Source organism: Odontesthes bonariensis, chromosome 12 (assembly GCF_027942865.1).
Source record: "Odontesthes bonariensis isolate fOdoBon6 chromosome 12, fOdoBon6.hap1, whole genome shotgun sequence".
NCBI classification, from domain to species: domain Eukaryota; kingdom Metazoa; phylum Chordata; class Actinopteri; order Atheriniformes; family Atherinopsidae; genus Odontesthes; species Odontesthes bonariensis.
In genome coordinates, this window is record NC_134517.1 from 15,427,502 (window position 1) to 15,446,556 (window position 19,055).

At 40.3% G+C, this 19,055-nt stretch overlaps 1 protein-coding gene across 1 annotated transcript in view; it reads right to left on the reverse strand.

The window, feature by feature from the left end:
* Positions 1-18,804, reverse strand: part of clybl (citrate lyase beta like) — a 60,200-nt gene extending 41,396 nt beyond the window's left edge. Inside the window, exon 1 of the mRNA XM_075479224.1 lies at positions 18,750-18,804. Within this exon, the coding sequence (XP_075335339.1) occupies positions 18,750-18,793 (44 nt within the window). The 5' untranslated portion in view covers positions 18,794-18,804. The remainder of the gene's footprint in view (positions 1-18,749) is intronic.
* Positions 18,805-19,055: the final 251 nt, after the last annotated feature.

A 19,055-nucleotide genomic window follows, 5' to 3' on the forward strand; every position in this document is an offset into this window, starting at 1 on the left:
GCATGGTTGTGTCTGACATACTCCCCATTAATAACTGAGATTCCCCTCCTATGTTTATGCATGTATATGGAGACGGAGGCAACGGTCTAAATGGCCACGTTGAGCTCCAACCTTAACCCAAATGTGCCAAAAACATTCTGACAGTTGGGAACAACAGACCCATACACGACTGATGCCAATGCTAGCATTCATTCATACTCTGCTCTCATTACTGCCCATATACCTGCCAAACCTTAACTTGGAATAACACAAAGGAATTTTTACCCAGCAGACCAGGGATCATGTCCAGGATTTTACCTTTATTTTTCCCCATTTCATTTTATTATCCTAGTTCACGTTAGCTTTCCAAAAGGTTTATGATACATTTGATTGGTATATTTTACAGATTACCAGGATGAGGTTAGGGTCCAAATTTTGTATTGAGGTAAGTGGGACAAAAAAGAAAACAATCGAACTCTGATCTAGGCTTCTAAACTGTGTTACCAATTTAAAAGATTTAGCAATTTATCTGAACAACTGGACTTCGTTAGAAATATTACTTATAATGATAATCCAAATTACAATTTAGATAATACACAATACACAATATCTTCTTTAAATTCACACACAAATACATTTTGGAACATTACTATGTGATCATTATAAAAAAGACACGAAAGCTGACAATTGTCAGTCTAATGATGTACTAAAAAGACTCATGCCGACATATTTGCTGGAACAGTTGATGCAGTTAAACCCACTTTAACTGTTATGTGTAGATGAAACACTCTGAAACAAAAACACAAAGCCAACCGCCAATGTGGAAAAGAGCAAGACCCTACCTTGGCCTACTGCTCCATTGAGGGTGTGGTGTGGGTGGGAGTGGGCAAAAACCAGAGCCCCTTCCTTCCCTTACTGGGAGGATCATGGAAACTAAACCCTGTCGCTTTTTCTGTTTATTTGGCACCAACGTATTTCAGGACCAGACTAGAATGATGTGTTTTAGGCACTCAAAATATTTGGAAATCAAGACATTTCATATCATTTATTTCTCCCCCTTTCCCTGAAATGAATTGCTTTGTGACTCCATAGGTGACACAATGAGTTTGGACACTGGAGTTGCAAGTGATGGTCCTTTTCCCACTATTAACCTGGAGTGTGGAGCTTAGTTTCAATCCATGTTTAGATACTACATGTACAGTGACATATGTACTTTATGGACATATGTAAATTTCAACAGTTCTGTGTGCTTTATGAGTCAAAATATCACTATCTAAAGTCCATTTGTGTCCACATACATGTGCTTCCAGAACCAAAAAAATATGAGTGTGAGCTCATTTTTAATCTTTTCGCAGAGCACCAGTTGTTGTCCATTACATAGCACACCAGCATGTTACCTGTCATTTGAAATAAGAAGTACACACTCTTGATTTTAAAGTTCTATGTACCAGGACATAATAAAATTGTCTGGTCCTAACAGGTTTTAAAAATGAGGGAAAAACAGTTTCAGATAAACAACAACACGTGCATCATGTGATTATTTAACAAAACTAAGCCAAAATTAAAAAAAAAAAAAAAAAAAAAAAAACTGTGTGAAAAACATCATTCGGTATTTTGTGGATCCACCTTAACTCTTTCGGTGCCAAAGATGTCTATAGACGTCAATTGCGTTTTTTAACGGAGCGGGCTGGGGGACAATCTAGCAGAGTTCGTCACTAAATCTTAGGCTTGTAAACACTAAACAGAGAATATACTGGCAAAATTACCCGCTAGGTGGCAGCAGTGCCACTATGCACAAAAAAAAAAAAGAGCTCGTTTTCTCCATTTTTTGGGTCAAACAGCTGTTTTTGGTGAAACCAACCTATGTTCTACTGTCTATTACTAAAAGACTGAAAATGGTAGAAACAAACTTTTTTTTCCTGATCAAAGAAGAGTCTACTCTTTCTTTTGGTAATTTCGGTGTGTACATAGTCATAAGACACACTTTTCTGTGGGTCTTGGAAAATCAGTCAAAATACTGAAAAACACTTGGCAGTATGGGTGGCTCTGAACTGAAAATGGCTGGCAGCCAATGAGTTAACTGGCGGCATTAACTGGAAGTAATACTTTTTTGGTTTCATTATGGAGGTATCCTGGCCCACTCTTCTTTAGCGAGTTCTATTCTTCTTCACCAAAACACAAACTTGATGGGAAATCGTGTAAATCGGACACACCTTTTGGTGAAAAAAAATACATTTATTTGACTGGACTGGATCATCCATTTCACATCCGTTTGTTACCACAAATCTACATTGTAAAAGCATATCCGTGCTTTTGAAACTGGGCCTAATCTCTTTAAAACTGTGGCCGTCAGACAGACATTCACTTTGCACTTACCACCTCAGCTCATAGTAGTGATTAAGCAGATGCAACTCTGGCAACACAATGGGGATCACAAGCTTTCCATATTCCACAGCATGCACATGGCAACATCCCTAATGCCTGGCCACAGATTATGAAGCCCCCCCTCACATATGCACTAAATCGGGGCAGGCGGGAATGTGTAATTGGGTTTTTCAGCCATTTTGTTTACCATGAAATCGAGGCTGTATATGCCAAAACGTTGCAAGTTATGGACTTATGGAGCTGTGAGCGCAAAACTAAGAAAACGACAGTGGAAAACCAATCGGCAAATTATTTGGACTAGTTTATTTGTTTATTTCAAGGATAGCCGCTAGAGAAGCATCATCTCTTTCTGCAATGGATAGCGCTTCCCCATGCAAGAAGAAGTACTTAAGGATAGAAGTGGGTCCTTTCTATCATGAGCCTGAGAATTGATCCATGGCACATAATGATCAGTGGTGATTCCTGAACACAACAGGAAGGCAATGTTGAGGTTGAAAGTCAGTGCTGTGGTCAAACTGGTTCGTTACTAAAGTACAAATAGTGAAAGCAGATATCAGGTGCAGGGAGTCATTAGGAATATTCCATTTGGGGTTTGTGAAAGATTTCCTGAACAGGGCAGAATGGGTGTTGGCATTTTGTTACTGGAAATGCCTGGCGATTGACACGGGGCATGATGGGTGTCGAGCTGCAGACTGTTTTGACTGGACTGAAGCCTAATGATCAAAGGGTTACTGAATCTTATGATATGGAAATTCTTATCAGGTTTACATCAAACTCGAAAGAGAAGTGTAAATTCTAAATCAAACTCTTCAAAGATATCCCAAAAAAAACCCTTAAACTCAATCTTGAACCTCAGAAAAACTAAAGAAAAATGACCAAGGTTTCTGTGGAGTTTAGCAGCTGGCTGCAGGGTTTGTCCCTCCCTTAAGTTCTCGGGGTAAAGCTGGACTTCAAAAGATCCTTATCGCTGTCACATTCTCTTGGAAGGGAACACAGTAATGGAGACCGGATGCACAGGCTTACACTCGGTTAGGCCAACACCAGAAGAGGAGTGAAGAAATGCTTTGAATTTTGGCTTGTAAAGGGAAGAGCTCCTGTAAGGCCTCCTGACCTTCCCACTCCACTTCCTTCCTAACAAGTAAAAGGAATGCTGTGTCAGGTTTAATAAATTAGTAGGCACACGCATTTTAAGGTTCTCTACGCAGTATACTTAAATAAATGTGAAATTTCCAGTTGAGGCAAATTATTGGACATTAACTTCCCATGATGCCATGCGGCCACACATAAACACAAACTAATAATAAAGGATAATTAAAAAAAAAGATCAAATAAGATACTGAATTTCATAAGTAATGTTTCCTAAAAAGCCATTTGTGTCCCCATTTATGGCTTATATTTTCTTCCTAAATCAGGCACAATCTAAGCTATACTGGTTTTATATGCACAAATTGAAAAAAGATAAATAAATAAATCAGCTCCACTTTCAATTTTTCAGTGTCTAGAAGAAAGTTAGAAGACTGAACTGAGATCATAATTCAACTGAACATCCTGCCAAAGAGGAAATGGCCCTAGGTGAAAAAAACAAGTCGGAAAAATTAAGGGGAAAAAAAGGCTATCAATGATATGTACTCCATACATATCTTTTGAAATGTCATCGTCTTTTCTTATGTATCGTCTATGACAAATAAGTGAATTAAAAATATACAAATTTTGGACACTGAAAAGCTAATTCTAAGAAAAAAAAATGGTCTGGTCTTTTACTTACATCAACAAACATGAGGTCTGGCAGTGGTGGCATCATCTAAGAGGATTGTGCCTTCTCAATGTATATTTGGGTTTGAATCCCAACAATACATAGCAGTAGGTAGCTGAAGTTGGGCCCTCTCTAAAAGCAGCCTTTTTTCTGCTGTCCTTCCTCTTTTTTTCTTCCTTTTTCTCAAATGCTCGAAACTGGCTCATGTCTTTTGCTGGTAGAAATACCCAGAACCAGCTTTAGATTAAGGGCTGTTACCGCAGTTACTACAGTCCTCAGTGTACTTGACACGAACGCTTTGACAATTTGTACGTTCATATTTACATCGTCTGAGTTGGGCCCTCCTCCACTCCCACTGCTGTAAATTAGAAAAGCTCAGTGTTGAGCGCTAAAATTGCCAAGTCATGTCTGAGCTGGTCTGTGTTCCACTAGTTCTGGAACTACTGTAAACCCAACTCTTGTCAGACAAATCTCTTAATCATGTTTACATTCACCTTCCATATTATAACACTAATATGGAAGTTGTTTTTTTTAAATCCATTAAAACCACTGGATTAGGATAGATTTTCTATTTTCTAAACCCCTCGACACACATCAGTGGTACTGTAGTCACGTCATTTGACTTTAACTTCCTCAATATTATTTTTTACTGACAAAAGGCACTGGACTCACCTAATGGACAACATTCACTGTTATTCAACAAGGGCAAGAGTGCACAATAATGTCATTATATGGCTTGTGTTTAATGCTAATGGCAAGGCAAGGATTCCGTCACATATGCACAGTCTAGAAACACACCGCAGAAGGTAAAAAAAGCTGAAGGTATTTCATCTTTCCTCTTCAAATCTTGTTGTAGATCTCCATCTTTGCTATGGCCAACTCAGTCTTACACAAGGTCCCCACCTTGACTGTGGCTTCATCCTGTATTTTCCAATTATCACCTTTTAAAGGCCAGCTGGGTGCATTCCAAACCATCAGGGGGCAATTCCATTTGCATTGCTCTCAGACAAAGTCATGCCCAAGTACTTTCATGCTTAAGTTCATAACAGGCAGTCTTGAAGGATGTTGTAGCTGCAGCAAAAGAAAAAAGTAAAAGTCACTTGGATTGAATACCTTCATCCAAGTAAAATACATTGAAATGATTTTTCCCCCATCGAAACCTCAGCGTGCAAAATTCTTGAGAGGTCGAAGTTGGAAACTGTCGATGTTGAGGGAAGCTGGTGGGCAACATTCCCATGTTTTAAAAAAGGTAAAAAGTTTGCGAGATCCACACCAAGCAGCCTCTCCGAACTTTCTGATTTCAGACTGATCGATGTAATTCTCCTGCGACAGAGGCAGTGTTTACAATTTCAGCGCATTATGCTGATTTTATTCTTCTTTTTCTTCAATTAACTTGATTTTTAGGCAGCTCAAAGAATATTCAACATCTGTTTTATTCATTATTTCATTCACTCAATCTTCTCTAAATTACCAGCTCAAAATTCCCTGCAGTTGAAGAGTTGCTTCTCTTGAAATGACCACGGTATATGTGCATGTGTGTGTATATATATATGGGTGTGTGGACCTATGGTAATAGGTGGCGAGAAGTAACTGTTTAATTTGCTTCACACATTAGTAAACATTCCCTTCTCTTCCTGCCTTAAGGCTCTCTTTCTTAATGCTGGAGCTGTTCACTAGTGTAAATCTGTGTTTGATTTCCCCTCTCCCCTCCCTTTTGGACTGCATATAGTAGCATTTAGCTGTGAATTAATTTTCATGTTTAGTTATATCCTGCTGAGGTGCGATGCCAGTGGTGCATAATCTGCAGAATCTTGCAGAATCTGCAACACTACGTATGGGTAGATAGGCCTTGTGGGCATTTTCACAGCGAAGAGCTGTAGCTGGGAGGCAGAAACTGAAGGGATGAAAAAAAAAAAAGGGGGTCCATGGCTAACGGACAACAGAAGTCAACAGTGGGACAATGGACACTTAACACATTCGAGTAAATCTGTTTCCTAATAGAAGGGTATGAAGCATAGTATAACTTTTGCAGCGTGGTGGGCAGCTGTGAGGGTGTCCTTGTGATAATGCACATGTCTCTGGCCATTGGACAAGACAAGCACCCAAAGCCAGAGCTCAAACACCAGCAGCCCTTAACACAGTGTGTCTAATGCTCCTATTTAGTGTTTGGGGTGCAGTGGCGCGTGCCCTGAGGTTTTGGGAGGGAAGCGTGGATAGCACCTAGTCTGACAGCTGTGCCCCAAACTGAAGACAAAAGCCCGAGGAAGTACCGCATCAACGAAGATGAGACTAAAAGGCATGGCAATTTGCTTAAGGTCTGGCCTACACCGCCATCTGATTCAGTGCGTCGTCCACACTGATGCTTAACTGTGTTCCCTTCGCAAACATTTAAAACTGGAAAGGCATCTTTGGACACATGTGGGCAAAAAAATAAAATAAAAAATAGCGAGCATGGCGTGGTGCTATTTAGATCAATAGCAGAAACACAAACTACTAATTCATAGCAGCCTTTATTGAAAAAAAAAAAAAAAAGAAAAAAAAAAACACAAACAGAGACAACATAGACCACCTTTGGTGAATCAGTTTTTTCATTGTAGTTTATTTGTAATCCTTTGATAGGAGGGAGTCTCTTTGTCAGTCAGAGTACATCAAAGACAAACCAACTTACCATGCTGCTCGTGTTTGTATGTGTCTGTATTCGAGTCTTAGAGGAAGGCCTGTTTTTAATCTGCTGGTTTAATAAGCTAGCAGGTAGCAGGACACCAGCTACATCAATGAGCCAGCGGTAAGCATTTAGGCAAAACGTCTTGTGGATAAAAATCTGCTTTGTGTTTGATGAATACGCAACGGATTACGACGAACAAAGACTACGCTCGATGCCCGTTCGTGTAAATCAGATTTTTAAACTGAAAACTTCCTCTTTTTTTTTTGTTTACAGCACTGGCACAACCACACTCACCCAGACCAAAAAAAAAATGCAGCAGTTGTGAAAAAATAAAAATAAAAAAATTGATTCAAAACCTTTGGTGGCATTTACAACCGATGATCGTTTTTTATAAAAACAGAAAACCTACGTTTGCAAAGGTTCGTCGAGACTTCCTGGTGATGAACCAGAGATGGTCAAATAAATTGAATTTGTCGTCACAAGCCTGGGTGAGATATTAAAAACCTAAATGTTTTTTTTGATTCCACACGGAGAGCTATGAGTTTTACTTCAATTACTATTGCAGATTAAATGACATCAAGCCGACATAAAAGCTGGAGTCGTGTCCGATATACAGTTTTCCTAGCAATCGATTCAAAGCAACATTCCACAGGACTTTTATGAAGGCAAATGCTACATAGAATTTCTTACTGATTTTTTGTTGTTATTGTTTTTATGTTTTGTTACCGTGGCAGACTTGAGTTTGGTGTGAATTGGAACTCAGAGTGAGTGCGTGCTGGAGGCAGAGTTATTCAAAAACAGAGTAGTGCAGCCGCCATTTCTGCGGTTCGTGTCATCAGCTTCCCTTGTAATATACTGGAAAACTAAATATTTAAAATCATGTCACGATATCAAAACAGGAAAAATATCCATCCCTCACATAAAAGGAACTATCTTTATTGCACCCCTGCGTCCACTCGCGCTCAAAAGCACAAACGTCAGGGGATTGAAATGGCTCAGAAATATCCACTGGTTTAAATTAGAACATCAAACAGCCAGCTGCTGATTTGTTTCCTGTGTGTGTGTGTGTGTGTGTGAGAGATGGTGGTTGAAAGGTGAGTTGAGGGAGAGGACCAAGCAGGTTTCAGAATGCTCATGACTGTAGAAGAGTGAGTTCAATGGTTTCAATTGACTAAGACAACAAATGTGTAAAACAAGGGGGTTTTTCATGGAGAACCACAAACAAGCCTTTTAAACGACCCTAAACTTACAGTGTTCCTCGGTAGGAATGCTAATATGGAAACAGAGTATTTATTCAAATTTCAGAAATGTGTGTGTCCTGAAATCAGTTCTTGAAATCTGAATTAATGTCACTTCTAAAGAATGAGTATAATTTTGGGAAACGCTTCAGAATTTGTACTCTGCTTTGTTGTTCATCCAAAGCAATTCTGGTTCCTTATTGAATGAAAAATAAAACCGAGATGACGCCTCAGATCCTTTAAGTCAGCCAGGAGCCTTGACTTCAACAATTTTGCTATCAGCTGTATAAAATCAAAACAGATCTACAGTTACTCGTCAGGATGGTGCAGATACCAAATGGACTAGAAATATGGTCATGACAGAGGAACAGAACCGCTTGTCAAAAGTTTATTTAAAATATAATAGTTCTGTGCCTTCACTGAGAAACAAGTTCATTCACTCAGATGAAACACCAGTGTATCAACATACTCGTTTTTTTTTGGTACACACACATGTATAACCATACACAGTAAAATTTGAGGCCAAAAGTCTTTTTAAACCTCAAACTTACACTGCTGCAAAATCTCTATTAACAGATGTCTAACAAATAAGCAGAATCTGCAGAGACAAGAAGTTTTGATTCTTGAAGCTTTCTCAGTTTCAACTTAAGTCCGTGTAGCAGTGACCAATAAAGCTTGAGCAGGCTTAAGTTATATTTCGGTAAACAGCCCGTGTGAGGAGCAAAGGAAAAAAAAAACATTAAAAATCAAGAGAGAAAAAATAAATAAATAAATCATGGAATCACTGGCAGTCTCAATTTATGCTACAACTGGCGTTCATAACAGGAAGCTTTGGCCTGTGTGTATGCGGCATCAGAGGCTGCGACCGCACGCACCACTTCCAGAAACTAAGTCAGCAGACTATGGCCATTGGGGGTCTTACGTACTTGGAACCTCTTATTGTGGCGTCAAAGGTAAGCATATTTGAAAACATAAAGATCTATTCTGCAAAGTGGTGCATGTACTCATTCAGAATGCTCCACAGTAGGAGTTTCAATGGACTGCTAAAGACTAAAAAGCACATGAAATGCACGATGCAAGTACGCTATCTAAAGACTTGTGTAATAATTAGCACAAATCATATATATATATATATATATATATATATATATATATATATATATATATATATATATATGCCCCCCCATACATGCATTAGAATGATAGACAACCGAGCATTCAAACTGCAGTCCCTTCTATGCACAAGTGGCCATGTGCTTAGAGGCGCATTAGCACAGGCATTATCTTGTTGTGCTAGACAGTTCAGTAGTAAACACCCTGGCAATGAGCCTCATAGTAAACTGTGATAAAAGTACACAGTAGAACTGCCCTGGCACAGAGATATGGGTCATGCTTGGCTGTCCTCTCCCTAACCCCGGTACCAGAGCCCAAACCCTGATGAGATTAGTCGACCAGGCAGGTGCTCAGTGGTGGTAAAATACAAAACAACAGCGCTTACGTGAACAGTAAAGTCCAATCCCCTCACACTTGAGCTCCGATTCCCTTGTGCAGGGTCACAGTCAGGTTACAGTAATGACTGTGCCGCCACGTGCAATGTATAAGGCAGACGCTTCTTATGGACGTCACAAACAGAGTCGCGTCCCATGACGTTCACTCTATGAAGAAGAGAACAGGGCTGTAGCTGGCGTCACGGCGATTGTTTTCACTGTACTCGAGAAAATGTGTCCGTGTTGGCTAATTGTATGCTAACATCTCCCAGTAATTAGAAGTTAAAAAGTTAACATTTCCATTTTGTTGAACAGTTTTACAGGGTTAGCTCAGTCAATTCACCGTCTTGGTGTCTGCTGATCTGAGTTTAAAAAGTTTAAAAAAAAATCATGGTTAGAAATGAGATTGGGCAGGTTGGAATGTCAGGGTAATCACTCATTCAGCAGCGGCCAGGAGAAAAGGCCTCCTTAAGGAGAAGGGGCAGGTTTTTATATAGCTGAGAGCTTTGATTACTGGCCCGTCTTAAAAACCGCATCCGATGAGTAAAGACATGCACTGGTCCTCCCCCACGTTTACTGGGCGAGTTGCCCTCCACAGTTCCTGTAAATAAGTAATGTCACAGAGCTTAATGATGCCCAGACTAAACTCAGCAAGTCCTAATTCAGCACTTTATTAGTACGCTGCCTTACAGTCATGTCAAGAAACTAGTTTCGCGCACTTTGTCTTTATCACTTTATCTATCACTGTGGTGGTGCTGATTAAGCAGTCGACATGTAGAGCGGTGAATGCGAGTGAAGTTCACCCAATGGGTAAAGAGTCATCATCCTTATCTGAAGATCAAGTGCTCTGCCAGTAATGAAGATGTTCAGATGGAAGGCTCACAGAAAGAGACACTTTCACCAGACTTTCTCCAGGCTTTTTCCTGTTCTCCTCGATGCAGACTGGTAGTGACAGTTGTTTCCAGTTGCTACATATAAAAGGGCCCATCATAAAGCCCGGCTAGAGGAAACAGGATAAGCGCTTGAGCCAAGGCAGTAAAAAGCTCTCTGGGAACTTGAAAGCCACACAAATGAAGTCTGTGTCTGCCATCTGGAAACAATAAACAAACAAAAACCCAGCAGCCAAACAAACACTACGGATGGTGGAGGGGGAGAGAGGCAGAAAGAGATAGAAAGAAAGAGAGAGAGAGACAGAGAAATGAAATGAAATCAGACATTGAGTTTGAGAGTGTGAATGAATGACAGGGAGAAGTGGGTTTCAGTGTAAAAAATGTGTGCGAGCATGCATCATTAGCAGACACTGATGGGAGGACAGACGCAGAGACAACCCTTTGTATAAAACATCCTTTGATGCTAGGGAGATGGTCCTGCTGTTTGAATGTGTGTGGTACCACTGAAACCTGGTTCTAATGAAGTGTAGCGCTAACAGGAGGTTGCCTGTCTGCAACTAGTGCCGGTGCCACTGATGTGATAAGAAGTTGGAAAACGAGCTCCAAATACTGCAAAATACCAAAAGAAATTAGCCAACTGTTTGCTCCCTGGCCAGATAAATCAGAATTGGGACTTTTCTTCTTTTTTTTTTTCTGTGGTGATGGGGTGACCGAGTGCTATGAAAACACATTCAGCAAGTAAATGATGCACAAAGATCACATGACTAATGAATCAAAACAAGACTATTAACCCAGAACTGCCAAAGAACACATAGTTGTAATATTGTCTACTGTACTCGCTGTAATCATGTTTATCCATTCACAGCTTGTTGTCCAACTTCTGAGGTTTAACGATCAAATTACATTTCCCTGATTTGCTTCTTTTTTTTTCCTACAGTGCAACTTCGCGTTTTCTCTCGACAAACTCTGGAAAGAATTTCCCGTGCGCTTTGATGTAAACCGGGAAATGGACTTCTCGCGTTAGAGAAATGCAGTACGCACCACGCCTCGAACCCCGCTTTTGGCAGTAGTAGCTACACGACAATTACCGATCCCTTACTAGTTAGTATGAATTTATGCTTGCTACATGCATGTGCTCACAATCGACCTGCAAGAACGGATAAGAAAAAGAGCAACTTAGAAATCCAGTTGATAGTAGAGCAATGTGAGGTGAGGAAGAAAAACACCCAAGCAGCTGATCAGAGGAAATATTTGGTGGTAAAGAAAGAGAGAGACGATGAAAGGGCTAAATATTTCAGTGGTTTTTGGGTCAAAACTTTCAAAACCTGTGCTACTAGTATCAGTAATGTCCTTTACAAATAATATTTATTTTCCTCAACGCTCAGGGACTGATCTGATCACCTCTGTTGTATACTGTCCTGAGCCACTTTTTGTACTTGTCTGATGCAATACTGCACCTCATGTAAATATTAATACAGTCACTTTACAAGCATTTTTTTGCACCACACTTGCAGTTACTTGTAGCATTTTTAGTATTGTCTTTGTTGTCCCAGCTGTTCTTTGTTGTTGCGTTGTTCTTTGTTGTTGCTGTTTGTTTGCACTGAAAACTTCTCGAGAAACGTTATTTCATTGCACTGTGTACTGTGTATATGGCTGGAATGACAATAAACCCTCTTGAATCTTGAACAAGATACATCTCTTAGAATGGTGTGTGTGTGTGTAGGAGGGGGCTTGTTTTGTCAGGAGAAACAATGATATTGATATTGTATCAATGATATTGCAAATAAAGTTTTATGGGCTGGAATTTAATGCAAGAAACTAAGAAAGCTTCTAGGACAAAAGTCCAAAGCTGCCCTCACAGACACCATCTTTAGGCACACCAACAACACTGACCCCAAGGGGTTGAACTAAGAACTGCAGTCCTGTTGCCATAGAATGGGCTTGTGTATCATTACAGATAACCTCACCTATAGATTCTCCCACATTCAACAAACTTGGAACACATTGGCACAGGGGGAACAAAAAGAAAGGTGCAGGTACATGCACATGCAAACAACCCACACACAAAAATGTCCCCGCTGGGCCTGTTTAACAAACACCCCGCTATAAAAGCCAGCTTCTTACTCATTAGGGTGCTGTGTATCAGACAGGAAATGCTGGGTAAATTACACTTCATCGCCCTGGAACTAGCCGACCATCACCATGGCAATGAGCCAACCTCAGTGGTGTAAGTAGACCAAAATACCATTGTTGCGGAGAGAAAGGGGACAGAACAAAATACTTTTCCCCCTGCAAGAACTCATGTGCTCTCACAGTTTTCTGAGGTGCAGACGGAATCCCAACTTTATCTATTTAATGGCAAAGACTGGCTTTTTGGAAGGAAAGATGTTTCAAAGGCTTAAACCTGGAAACAATATCCTGCTCTCACACACAAACACACACACACCATTGATTCCAATCAAAATATCGCCACTTGTTCTCAACTGTATCGCCAAAACACACTCCTCACTAGAACCTGTAATTCATTCCTACATTAAATGTTTCGAGAAAACTCTTCCGAGTGGTAGCCTGCAACTTGCCAAGAAAATCAACAGATACCGCACACGTTTGCGGTATCTGCGTTAAAATAAAATAAAAACTACTGAAGTTTTTACTTAAGGTAACAAACGTCGCGCCATTCTCAGCAACGACAATTTCATCACAGCCCTCGTGTAACGGCACACATCTGTAAGCAAAAATACTAGTCTCCCGCTTTTGTTGTCATTAAAAACAGAGAATATTTCCCTAGCTTCTCATTCGATCCGACCGCCGCGCTCAAATCCTTAACCACATAAACCACCCGTTAGCCAAGTCCACCCCATGTTTCTAGAACAAAATTCTTTTGTTGTATTGTTCACACATTCCTCCCTGGCCATGTTTATACAGATGCAGTTCCATGTGCTCTCTGGGGTCGTAAGAAGTCCTACACCGAAGCCGAAGATGTGCTGTTGATCAAAGGCCTTAGTGCTAAAGCAGAGTCACTTGTTTTAGTTGGAGTTTTTTTTCTTCCTTTTTCCTCCCCCTCCCTTCTTCTTCTATGGGGATACAGGTTAACATATCCATCTGTTGGCCTCATGGAGCCACCTTAGTCGGTGTTGGGACAAGTGTAGGCCTCTCTTCCCTGCCATCTAAAACTGCTCCCCTCAACCCTGTTTACTCAGCTGGTCCCCACGCCAGTCACCAGAGCTTTGTTTTCACACAGCAACATGTGTTAACTTAATGCTCTGTAACAGATTTCAAAGGCAAGCTTAGCTGGGTCAACAGCAGGTAATAGGGCGATTTATTGATTCCTTCGCTAAAAAAAAGTGCAAAAGAAAGAAGGTCCCTTTTTGCAGGCAAAGACGGGGACATCTATGTGCACGATCAGCTTTGCTGGGGTATAATTCAGGCTTTAAGACTGGGTGTTTCAAACATGAAGTGGACGGGCTTTTAAAAAAAAAAAATAAATAATCTTGAGGTTTTCTTTGACCAACCTGCTCACCATCTCGTGGCTGCAGAATTTGGTTACACAGTCCCAGTGGTTGTTTTCTTGCTTGATTGGATTATGGCCACACACCTTAAGCCCTGCTTCCACCACCAATCAATGAGGAAATGAGGTGTCAACACTCTGGTGTTTATTCAACACTCATTTATTTTTCTACCGGAAGCCAAAGAAAGCTCAGTCACAGAGGACACCAGATGAGCAAAGGAATTTTCCTTAAGCACTGACAATTATCGCACATTTCTAACAGCGTTACCAACAAAGGCTTTCATTATGTGCAACTGCTAACAACATTTTTCCGAGCATGTTCAGTCGTTTTTTTTCCCCTCAATGTCATTTGTAGACACAGTTTAGAGTAGAAATTAGCCAATTTGCTGCGAAATTACAACTGCATTTATAATAGGATTTTGTACAGCCATCACGAGTGTACAGTATTAAACATGAACGCTAAAATTAGTCTTGTTTGTGAGAAGTGAGGGCTCCTAAATTTCTGGCTGTGCATCCATTTGACCAAGCTAAGAGAACTGGTAATGAGAAGACACCAGGAAGTCTATAATGCTTTCAATCAGCATGAAGCGTCATCAAAATAAAATTCTGCACAGTAGCCGCTGCTTAAAATAACTGGTGCAATTGAAAATTCCCCTTCCAATTTATGCCAAATGCCACTAAATAAACATTCTAGCATGACTGCCAAGTGTCTGCACTGCTTTATGCCCCTTCTCTTAATTGAAAACGTTATAGGGGTGCATTACACTTAGGGTTTTTTTTTTATAAGCTGTGCTATAAAGCCCTAGCAGGCCCTGAGAGGGGAAACTGCCCATTAACTTATAAGGTCCAGGCCTTGGCTCTCTTAATTGACAACCTCTAGGCTACTTTCATCACTTGTCGACTTCATAGCGGCAGTCAATGCTTCCTCCAGGATGCTGTTGCATCTCTGACACGAGGGTGTTTGTGACAAAGAGCAGTCTGCCGCCAACGCTATGGCGAGAGCTCTAGGCTGTCCATAAAACAAGCACACACATTCCTCCCTCTGAAAGGCCTGCATTTAACCATTAAAGTGCTGCTTTTTTTTAGAAATTTTAGTCAATATTCAATGAGTTCCATTTCAAATGTAGACTTGACTTGTTTATGCCATATATATATATATATATATATATATATATATACATATATATATACACAAGTCATAGCATATGTCAGAACAACAATTTGAAAAGTTTTAATTAAGATCAGTTTGATTTACGGCAAGAAATTGCGAGATGCAACAACTATTATAGAAAGAAATTAGAAAGACTGAAAGAAATCTCATTGCAAATCTACTCAGGCTATCGTCACTCGCATAAAGGAGAAAAGAAAACACAAACGCACACACTAGACTGGCGTGACGGACCCTTCACACTTAAATTTGGCAGGATCGTCAGCTTTGTGCCTCTGGAAATTCATGTGCCTTGAATTAGACCCACATGTCAACAACGCTGTTGACTAGAACAGACACATTACTGGAATATTAAACACACTTAAGCTCCCTGTAACCAACAGTTTTGGGTTTTTTTTTTAAAACTTAATCATTAGTACTTCAAAAACCTTAAACTGCTAAGAGTCAGTCACTGAATGTCATGACCTGATCATGGCGAGATGCACTTGTAGTACTTCAACTGTTCAGTATTGCAATGTTTAAAAGGTTATAAGAGATGTCTAAATCTAAAGTGCAGACTGCAAGAAGATGTAATAGCATTTACAGTACATCATTTACAGTAACCTAGCATTTCAGTCTGTACTGAGCCATTAAGAGGCTGTGTTTTACAGAAAATCTAAGTTGTTCACTCTTTTGTCCACAGTGAAAGATCTCAACTATTGAGCTGATGGCCATGAAAGCTTGCGCCGACAATCATGGTCCCCAGCGGATGAAGCCCGGTGACTTGGGCGATCATCTGACCTTTCCTGTAGTGTCAGACAACTACAAGGTTGACATTTTTGCTTTTCAGGAAAATGTCAAACCCATAGGAGGGACTCGACAATTCGTTCAATGACACAAAACTGAGTTGACCCCATGCACCTGTCCAACATGAGGAACGAATATGGGACAGAAATGCTGGATTCTCAGTGTAATTAATGCCCACCTCGGGAGAGTCTCATTACGATGTGTCGTACTTTGTTACGGTGTTAATTTGATAACGATAACGTGCCGACATCCAAAACTAAGATGGGAAATAACCTTATACCAGCAAAAAATAAATGAATACATTTAGGATCGCCTCTTTGGCTCAGGACAGCCAGAGCTCCTGTGGTTGGCTGGAACATCTTAAGTCATTTTAAGTGATTTCTGCTTCTTTCGGAGATTATGTAGGCTGCACAATTAATAAACTTTTATTTCCCATTACTATTCTGGCTTTCAGGTAGAATGTAAACAAGCCAAATCAATAATGGTGCTGAATTCCTTTCACGACATCGCTCTTGTTTTGACCTTTGTTCTTAACCCAGTGCACTTTCTGGTCCCCCTTAAAGCCCAAAGTCACGCCTTGCCAAGATGGGAGATTTTTTTTTTTTTCCCCCATCAACTTTGTTTTAAATAAGTACTTCAAGAAACAACATTCATCACTAAGTTGTTTATTTTTTTTTTAAAAAGAGTAAGACCAATTAATACATAATATCCCCAAAGTTCTGTGGAATCTGTGGTTATACTGTAATCGTTACCGTAAGAAAACAGCTGTTATGTCACGTATTTAAGCTGCTGAATGAACAATTCTGTCCGATACTGACAATGAGGAAAACCAGAGAAAGATTACCAAAATAAACAAGTTGTAATTTTAAGTATAAACATACATATGTTGATATTAATGGTGTGGAACCACAAATACAAATGGACCAAGTGAAGGGCTCATGTTTGGCTCAGCTGAATTGGTTTAATAATGGCTTTCAGTTACCAAATAAGATCACGCTTTTGATATGGACGAAGGGATGTCTTGCGGTCACGGCTCAGGAGTGCTTCACAAAACCCCACTTCAAAGAAAAACAAAATACGCCTGAAAATGTGTTTATAAAAGTCTAAATATAAGTTAAAGCTGACATCTCCACGACCCTGGATGCAGATTTGAATATCAATTTATATCTGCTGTTGTTTATCTGTGTACTTATGAACACCTGGTTCACCTGGAACATTGCATCAGCGCATCCCACATCTTTATCTTTAGCTAAAAACATGAAGCCAAATCAAAATGGAATCCTATCCTATCACACTCGTGATAAAATAGATCAACCTCATTTGAAAGAGAGGACGATGCAACGAGGGGCTGTCGCTGTGAGGGAATTAACCGGGCTGGGATTTGGGGTGGCCTAACAGTACAGTATGGAGTATCGTCAGGTTTGGAGTGAGAAGTCGTGAAGGGTACAGCGTAAAGTTTGTCGAATTAATATCTACAAGGGTCCACGCTGGTAAAGCTCACCTCACCATTTAAGTGTCTATGACTTTAAATGGAACACTGAGGGGTCTCCCCTCTTTGCATCAAGTGATGTGATATCGGCTCTTGCAATAAAAAATTAGGTGCAAGCCAACAGGCCTTTTTCCCCACTCTCGATCATATTTTGATATGTTGTCTGTGTGGTGCATGTTCTCCCCATGTAGGTGGGTGTGGGTTCTGAGCGTGAATGGTTGCGTGTCTCGTTTGTCTCTGTTTGGCCCTGTGATGGACTGGCGAGCTGTCCCTACCTCTCGCCCAATGACAGCTGGGATAGGCTCCAGCCTCCGCGCGACCCTAAATTGGATTAAGCGGGTATAGAAAATGGATGGATGTCTGTGTGGCTGATATTATATACATGTATATTTGCGTATGCCAGTTTTACACCAAAAGCTTGTTTAAATTGTTTGTTTGTTTTTAAACGCATGCTAAGCTGCTAAAATAACTAAATTAAATAATTTTCCTTTGCCAACAGTGGTTACCCTCGGTGCTTTGGGGGATACAATGTATTCAAAACTGGCCCAATAAATACCACTGGCTCCCAGGGGACAAGCCTGTAACTATGATAACCACAAGTTGTTGCTGTCCGTTTCAGAACCACAGGGCTCGCACAAGGTTTTGCCCTCCAAACTGTCAGTCAGAGAGGAAGAATATCTAAGTCAGAGCCAATCATAGGCAGAAAAGGGGTAGGTCTTCAGCTCAAACTGGCTCTGCTGCAGATATTCTAGGACTAACAGTACTATCCCTCCAAAGGGTTCAAATGTCTGCTCAGTAAGAGTTAAGTTCAGAAGAAAAAACACTGATCACTCTGCAGCTGATGTCTTTCACTTATGATGATTACTTTAATATGTTTACTTCCTTATTTCAAACCTTAAGCATGATTATTCTGAGCATGACCAAAGCTAAACACTTATAACATAAGGTTTGTATTTTTTTTTTCTTTTATGACTACCTGCCTCAAGCCTGTGAGGACTTCTTTTATTAAGACTCAGTGGACCATGGTTAAGAGCACCGAAATACTGTTTATCCTCGTAGCAATTGTCACAAGTAGAGAAAAGATTGAGACAAACTTCCAGCGTTTTGAAGCATTTTCATCACATAAGCCGATAGAAAGAGCAGCAAATCTTGTCAGTTCTACAAACATAAAAGGGTGACAAACGAATATAAAGCCCAAGAGCTCTGCCCTTAAGCGTTGTACTTTTTAGCCTGCAAAACAAATGGCATTTGACCGACTGCTGCTATAATGTCACACAGAGGAGAGCTTAGCGACCACTTTTAAAACACCGTGGTTTCGCCGGGTTAGTTTTAAATAAATATGCATGTAAATGAAAGAGAAAATTCATCAGGAGAAATGTTAAAATGCGAAAAATGACTTACTGTGGAACAAGTCCTCTCGTAGCTCTTGTAATGTACGCCGCCATGTTTTCCGGTGACGAGTAAAAGAGCACACAGCGATTGGCTTCATTAGCCGGTCCCACGTGCAAGTCGAGCCATCTGATAGGCCACAGCATAAAGAGAGGCGGGATTTATGCATCCACTAGCACATGGGAAGGTAAACAGCGAAGACGTGGTAGGAGGTGGCTTGATAACTGTTGTAGAGTGGTGAACCACGGAAACGTGTTGAAGATCATTTACTGAGAGATATTATTATGAACAGTTGTGATAAGAATTAAGGGGAATGAA